This window comes from Cariama cristata, unplaced genomic scaffold, assembly GCF_000690535.1.
Source record: "Cariama cristata isolate BGI_N322 unplaced genomic scaffold, ASM69053v1 Scaffold43988, whole genome shotgun sequence".
Taxonomy (NCBI): Eukaryota; Metazoa; Chordata; class Aves; order Cariamiformes; family Cariamidae; genus Cariama; species Cariama cristata.
The window spans coordinates 13677-21514 of NW_009632459.1; the positions used below are offsets into that span (position 1 = coordinate 13677).

General features: G+C 37.4%; 1 protein-coding gene across 1 annotated transcript; it reads right to left on the bottom strand.

Annotated features, from left to right (window-relative positions):
- Positions 1-813: 813 nt before the first annotated feature.
- LOC104156297 (receptor-type tyrosine-protein phosphatase C-like) lies at positions 814-7794 on the bottom strand (the record flags this gene model as incomplete). Its single annotated transcript, XM_009706348.1, has 10 exons — positions 814-1347; positions 2135-2270; positions 2953-3131; positions 3540-3662; positions 3992-4126; positions 5127-5260; positions 5627-5717; positions 6160-6309; positions 7010-7145; positions 7637-7794. Coding segments are annotated over 10 exons (1515 nt in total), but the record flags the coding sequence as incomplete, so codon positions are not given.
- Between the last annotated feature and the right edge of the window lie 44 nt (positions 7795-7838).

Sequence of the window (7838 nt, forward strand, 5' to 3'; positions counted from 1 at the left end):
GAAAATTTTATCAAGGTATGGGATAGCACAAGATTTTGTGCATTTAGAAGAAAATGATCAGTTTGCAAAGTCCAATAGAACAAAATAATTTCCACCTTGTCAACTATTAACTTTTTTATTTGTTCTAAAACCAGTAGGCTAAAATCCATCAGGAAATAGAAAAAATATCACAACTGTAACATACAAAACCTCATAATGAAAAAAAAAAAAATCTTGTACCAATGAAAATCTACAAGGTTTGGAGGAAAAGCATCTAAGTATTTTCCAATTCAGAAAACAGATCAGATGCATTCATGAAAGCAGTTCCTTTAAATAACAGTAAGCGTAAGAAATAGATGTGCGAGCACGCAGTATTTTAAGCTTTAAGAGTAAACAGAATGTGTTTACTGTCAGAACCGTTGCAATCATTCAAATGCCCATCTCCAGACTTTGAGGCTGACATTGAAAGCTCAGATTAACATATGTGGAGCAACGAGGACATCTTCAGGCAGGTTGGAAAAATGCAAAAAAATTCTATTCTGCGTTGATATGGGAGGACTTACAGTTTCTCCGTAAGGCTGAATTCCTTGGAATTGCCACATGATGTAAATGATAAGCTCTTAAAACTGTTTGGCAAAGTCCCAAAAGTTCCACGGAGTATTATTAAAGTAGTGCTTGGTCAGCACTCCTGAAATGCTTGAACAGCTGCTTACCAATTAGGTTAATTTACTTGCTAATCATTTTGAAGACAGCGCGCTGTTTTTACGGCCCACTAGTTTTATTGTTCTGTGTTGCTTTTCTCCTCATTACAGAAGTCAAAAAATTTCCTATTGTACATATTTTAAAAAGAAAAAGTAGAAAACAGTAAAAAGGTTTCTGAAGAAGTATTAAATGCAAATCTACACAAAAATTAAACTTTCACAGTTCTTTGTCACTCTACAAGTTTCAAGTATTCCTTTAAATTTGTACCTTTGTAAAACTGATATAACAGTAAACGTTTTCCAAAAAAAGGTGGGAAGAGAAAGAAATTTTACACTTCTTATTCTGTTTAAGATTTTTTGCACATGAAAAAGCACTTTTTTTTTAGTATAGCCTCTAAGTTAGAACTGGAGTTGTGGGGCCATTTGTAGAGCTCTCTGTTCCCTTAGTGCTGTCAACAGCCTTAGAATCATCACATACTTCAGAAGGCTCATTTTCCTCTGGCGTTGGTGGTGTAAGATCGATAGTGATCAAATCAGTTGCCTGATCTGTTTTTTCTACTTCACTGCAAAATTCAACTTTATCTTCCTGCTGGCTGTTCTTCTTTATTTGTCCATTCTGTGCAGGGTAGGTACTGGCAATGGTGTCGTACAGAAATTGGTAATGTTCCTTAAATATAAAGAGAAGAAGTCATTAGGAAGGGAATGCTCAGAGCCCAAGAATAAACCCATTCTTTCTCCATTTTCTTAAATTTTAGAAATGTAATACGTAGTTGAACATGCAAGACTGCATATGACAGCTTCCACAGTTTTTGGTGTATAGAATGTTGCTTCTATGGTTTATTCTGATGTCATGTGTATGTGATGTCTCTGTAACTATCTGCATCAGATGTTCCAAGTTGTCACACAGTACCCTCTTGGTTCACAAAGTACTGAAACAGTGTTTTTTAGAGTACATAAGTTGTAAACGACACGTATTGTAAAGAGTCTAGGAAAGTCATCTAACAACCTGCCCCATATCGAGGACCCCTAGGTCTGGTTTGTTAGTAAATGCACAACGTATGTCATAAAGACACAGTTCTTCTGGAGTGATTTAAACAAAACAAGTCGATGGCTGCTAGCCTGTGAAATGGGGTTAGCCTCCTAACTGCAGAAGTTAAGGGACACTGTGCACGTACATCCCTGAAGCAACTGCAGAAACACGAATTTATGCAATTTGTAATTTTATAATATGCACCCTTCCACAAAGGCATTACAGAATTGCAGCTCTGGATATCTCACAGACCCCTTCAATCTTATCAGTAACGGCCAGTTCCCAAGTAGTGGTGAGTGGCTGTGAATGTCCTGATTAGAGTTAGTGTTCCCTATGCAGAAATGATGCATAAGGTTACAAGGATATTAGTGAACATGGTAAGTAATCTCATCATTTTTTCTGATAATTCATAAGATTTACTTACAAAGGTGGAGACCACTCCCAGCCTGGTGCGACGAAGAGCTTTTACTACTTGGAAAACATCTATTACTTCTTCTGTTTCTGCACTTTCCAAGAGGGTCATTAAAGCACAAAATACACCAGTTTGCTGTGATCCATCACTAGAAGATGATGTAAAATGTACATGTAAATTTAAAATGTAAAATCAGCAAGTCCTCTGACTAAATGTTAGATTTATTTCAAAGCCTACATAATGAATTACATTTCCAAAACATTTTTTACTGAACTGAAATTGTTACAATTAAGAATATCTGTAGGACACACGCAAGACATAGTTTACCTAGAGGCTCCCTGGATCTCGTGTGGCTACTTAGGGGGTAAGAGAGAAGTTAGAAGCTTCAAACTTACAGTCTCAACAATTGTTACCAGGATTATCCTTTGTTTTAGATGGTATGCAAAGCTATTCCTGGAAATGGTCCTTAAAAAGTGGGCTTATGTATCGGAGTGAGAGATGAATCTAAAAGCTCTGCTGGATCCTCATTAGTAGTATGCTACAAGAGCACTCTGACCTAGCATTTCTTCTCAAAATATGTGTACCAGGCAGGAGCAGCTAGCTCTGACCACCTACTCCATGTCCACGCTTGCCAGAAGGAAGTGTGCTCACTTTTCATCACTACAATCAAAAAGGTCAAGCTCAAGTAATTCAAGGAATCTGCTAGGGAGAGCTGAGTCTCGAGATACATGGAAAGGCTTGTGGGAAAAGGCCGGCATCCCAAAATTGTGGTTGCTGTGTATATCCAGAACTTAGAGCTAGGTTAAGGTATGTGCTGAATTCAGACCCACCGGCAGTGGATGACAAGCGGGACACCACGAGTACTCCTGTTGTCCTCAGTGACTGGCCTGGATGGGACTTTTTGTTTAAGGTTGAAAATCATGCTGACTAAATCTTTGGGGTTTTCCGGAACATCCAAGTCACTCCACTTGTGATACTGATACTGATACACCTTCTGTGTTTCTTTTGTCTGAAAAACAGCAGTGGAGATGCAGTCAAGGTTCAGGTTAAAATAAAGATTCACGTAGTACTATTGCAGCTGATTTACAAAAGAAAAAGGATATTCCTGAGGAACTGCATAGTGATGTGAGTTATGAATATGAGGTAGGTAGACATCCAAGCTTTGCTGAAAGTACAAAAGACAGCTGACCTGCTGAGACTCCACTACCACCATCTCAGCAATTCACTAAATGGGAAATTTGAGCTAATCTGTAGCATTTCTCATGTCTGACTGCTGGCCTGGAAGAGAAAAATATTTCTGTTTCTTAGAGAAGGACGTAAGTGCAGTGGGAACTCTCGCTTCTTTTTGTTTAGGCTAAGTTTATAGCAGGGAAACAAATTTAAAACTTCCTTTTGGAATTTGCAAAGAAACTTTTACCTTCAGATGTGTAACATCAAATGCACGTATGGTATAGCTAGGACTACAGTTGGCATCTGTCATTTGAACTTCTATGCCATCATATGTTTGTTTTCCTTCTCCCCAGTACTGTGCACAGAGTTCCTAAAATGGATAAAAGTACGTCAGTGCTTACCATTCAAACACCCTTATATTTTATCTTATCTTCCACATGCACTTAGAGAATGTATTGAATTTAAAGTAGCAGGAACGTCACTGTATTTTCAAATACAGCATCATACACTCTTCCCCTCCAAAAACTCATTAGAAAGAAAATTAAGAAGGTAAATAGTAGAACAAATTATATTGGAAATCCAAATTCCTCATCCTACGAAACACGCTTAACTGGAGGAAGGGAACGAGACAGTGCAGTGCAGTGTTTTCTAAGCGTATAGAGGACCCTTAATATATGAGTCTGAAGACGATGCCCTCACCTGATCTCCTTCTTTCAGCTCTGTCAGCATAACAATGACTTTGACTTTTCTTTGGAAGACCATGTGCCAGAAGTCAGAGACAGTTTCCTGCAGTGGTCCCTGTGTTGCAATCATGGCTTTCGGACCCCAGTAACCCTATAAAAGAAATTTTTAATATTTTTTTATTAAACTCATTTGAAATGTGATTGTCAAGCAACAGAACTCATTGTCATTTAAAGAATACCCAGCGAAATAAACTAATGAACCCTTTTGTTTATAGGGAAACTATGCCTATCACAGTAGGCAATGGTCTTACAGGAATTCTAGGAGCCAAATGACATTAAACTCAATCCTTCTAACAACATTACTTCCCGATTGATAAGGTATACTCATGCTGCAGTGAGTGACACCTCATGCTGCCATTTTCTGCAAATCATATTTTTAAATGCTAAAACATTTAATTCTACACAGCTGTTTAATTTGACCACTAAGAAACTGAGTTTATACCACACAAAGTTGGCACACCCATCAGTTCACGCTGAGCTACCCAAACGTAAAAATACATTTACTCTGAATAGATATCCTAACTGTGCAGCATTTTAAAGGTTTCAGATAAATTGAATTCAGCTAGTAATTCTATTAAAATCAATTACTTCATTAGTGACCAATAACTGCTCTCCTTGTTTTGGAGGTATATATGATATCAAAAAACTGATGGCCCAAATTTTCACTAGTAGGGTTTTATATATGTGAATAACTATACTCACATTTCACTAACAGGGAAAATATGAATATGGATTAACCTGTAGGCAGATGCCCACTAATAGAAATAGATGTTATCATGAGGCTAGGGTGAAAGCTAGTGGTTTCAAACATAACACACACAAAAAATAAATGTTTCTATGTTTAGTCTCACTGTTTGAGATTGCACAGTCTAAGACCACGTAAAGGAAAAAGATTCATCTTATTACTGCAGCAAAATACAGAAGATTTTGGTGATTAAAACTATAAATGGATTTGCCAATCGACTGTCAGATCTTACTCCCTTATTCTCTATTCTATTTGTGAAGCCAATAAGAGAATAAGAGCTCAAGCTAGAATATAGTTTTAGCTGAAAGATTGTGAAATACTTATAGTGGATCCTCTAAATACATACAGTTATGAAGGAAGCATTGATGTATTTGCTTGATTCCTCACAGTCGCTGTCCTCATCTGAAGAATCATCTGAATCATGTTCACTCTCCTTACTGCACTCATCTTCATGCCTGATCGGCACTCGGTTAAAGTCATCTGCATGAGACAAAATGTCACTGTCATGCCACACTGCTGCGCAGGTGTAGCACTAGAGGGGGGCTGTCCCCACATGTGCAGGGGGGAAAACAGACAGAAGTCAGCCAGTCCTTTCACAACAGACTGCTGAACAAAGGCCACTTTATTTGAAATAAACTTAAACACTCCCAATAATTCAGATTTTTTAAAACTCATCTTCTTTTTTAAAACACTACGAGAAGATTCTAATTTTACACTGTTGAGAAAAATAATCAATCGAATATATCCCAGTAAGGTAATTTACTGTCCTAATTTTTTCAAAATTTAGTAGGTTTTCTTACAGAAGATAACAGATATATTAAGAGAAGGTTCATGGAAAATACTTACATGGAATTATGTTGGCATTCCTATTTTTGCTTTTATTTTCCTCACGATTCCCAGTGTTCTGTGTCCGCCACCCCTTATAGGAAGGTAATCTCTAAAAAGAAAGAGGATGTTTGGTATTATGCTTGATTAAAATGGTTCCTGGGATCATTACCCTCTCTGGATACCCACACCCTGTCCTCATCTCCCAGCGCCTCACTTCTTACTTTAATTCTTTGAACTTTGGTCACATCTGGACTCTGGTTTAAAAAGGTCTGCTATACCACGTACAATGTCACAGGAAATCATGCACATAAACACAAATAATCATTCTATGCTCCCCATCTTTGTTAAAAATATTAACATCAAAAGCAGGAACAAAATTTCATTAATTTACAGCTTTTCTCATGAAGGGAAAGAAACTGTTTCTGTGCCGAAGAAATGAAATAGCACAGAAGTGATCTATTATGTATGTTACCTCTATCTCATGACTATTGTACAAGGCACTTTCTAATGTAAGTGGGAGGTAAGAGCATTAGAATGCAATGCTTATTTACCTGAAACTCTGCCTCCAGCAGAGAAGGATCACTCGGAGGATCTTTTCTTTTCAGATTGTTAAGATAGGAATGCAGTTCTGAGAGACTGACCTCTGTTTCTCCATACTGATTGTATTCCACTAGCGCTTGATGGATAAGGATGTACTGTGACTGGTGTTTCCCATTAGTAGGGTTTAAAAATGAAGTTATTAAAGGGTTAAAAAAAATCATATCACTTTTTAAAACCATTATACAAAACTATTACTGCCATGATATTATCAGCGTCAATAATATTAAGCATTAATGTTAAATAGGCATTAAATACAAGTATTAAAAATCAGAGTGGCTTCCAAATTAGATATTTTGGAGCACATTTAGTGTATTGGATGAAAAGTGGTCTGCAAATAAATGTAATGTCATTCAGGAAATACGCAATTGAGATTTGAAAGATCTGCAAAACACTTTTTTAAGTTATAAACATGCATTGCAGCAGTCTGTAACTTTTGTTGTGCTCTCAACTCAACTGAAAATCCCACCTAGATAGACAGTTTTTAGAATTTGAAAATTAAGTTTGACTATGCAAGCTCAGTTCTACATTTGTGAATTGTATGCCAAAAGCTGGATTATCAAATCTAAAATGTTCTTCTTGGCTTCCTTTTTTAAAGCCTAAACTTAAAAAGTTGAAGTTTCTAAAACTGAAAAACTATGTTGGAAGTTTTTCTCTCTCTTAATATTTTTCAGGGCTATGTTTTCTATCAACAACTTGAACTAAACTGTAGCAGTACCCAATTCTGAGCAGCGTACTTCTGAGAAATACTGATGAAGCTCTAGCAAAGGAGAGTTCTAAGTGACAGGAGTTTTAGCAAGATACCTCTACTTGAACCATGAGGCACCGCTGCCGACGCAGCTTCACAACATAGCCATAAACATCCACTCTGCCTTCCGCATCCAGCCCCTCCAGCATGGCATCAATTCCTATATATGTCCCGGTGCGCCCAACACCAGCACTGTGAAGCACAAAGGGATTTGGTTATCGAGAGGGAATGGCATCTCCCAGTCCCACTCTGAGAGGGGAGCAATCAGTGAGAGAGCAAAAGTGAAAATGTGTAACAATGGGATATGAAGCAACTGAAAACAGTTCTTGCTGTAAATTAATTAGCAACACAACCAATGATGAGTTTGTATTTTAAATATCTTTTAATGAAAGTAAGGCCAATATTGTCAAACGTGGTGCTTTTAGCCAGAGTAGTCCGATATTTATCTGGCTGCTTTCCAAAAGTCCAAAAGTGTGTGTATCCTCAGATTTTATTGACCTGGGTATCCTTCAGATCCTTCAGAAAACAGGCCTTTTTATGCATCTGTGGCTGCCTCACTCTCAAGTAATCAAGTCACAAAATCTGAGATCAGCCAAATACCTTTGCCAGCTCTCTTTTCTGAATAGCTTCACTTCATGTTAATTTAACATTAACAGAATTTTTTTAAAATAATATATGTTTACCTGCAATGAACCACTATTGGGCCACTAAAAAAGTTGCTGAGAGCATTAACTCTGCGTCGGAGTTTGAGAAGGAGATGTGGATCCTCAGGGACTCCATGGTCTGGCCAGCTTGTGAACTGAATATGAGTGACATCTCTTCCAGCTGTCCTTTCTCTTCCCTAGACAAAGTGAAGTGTGGGGTTTTTCTTTATATATATATATA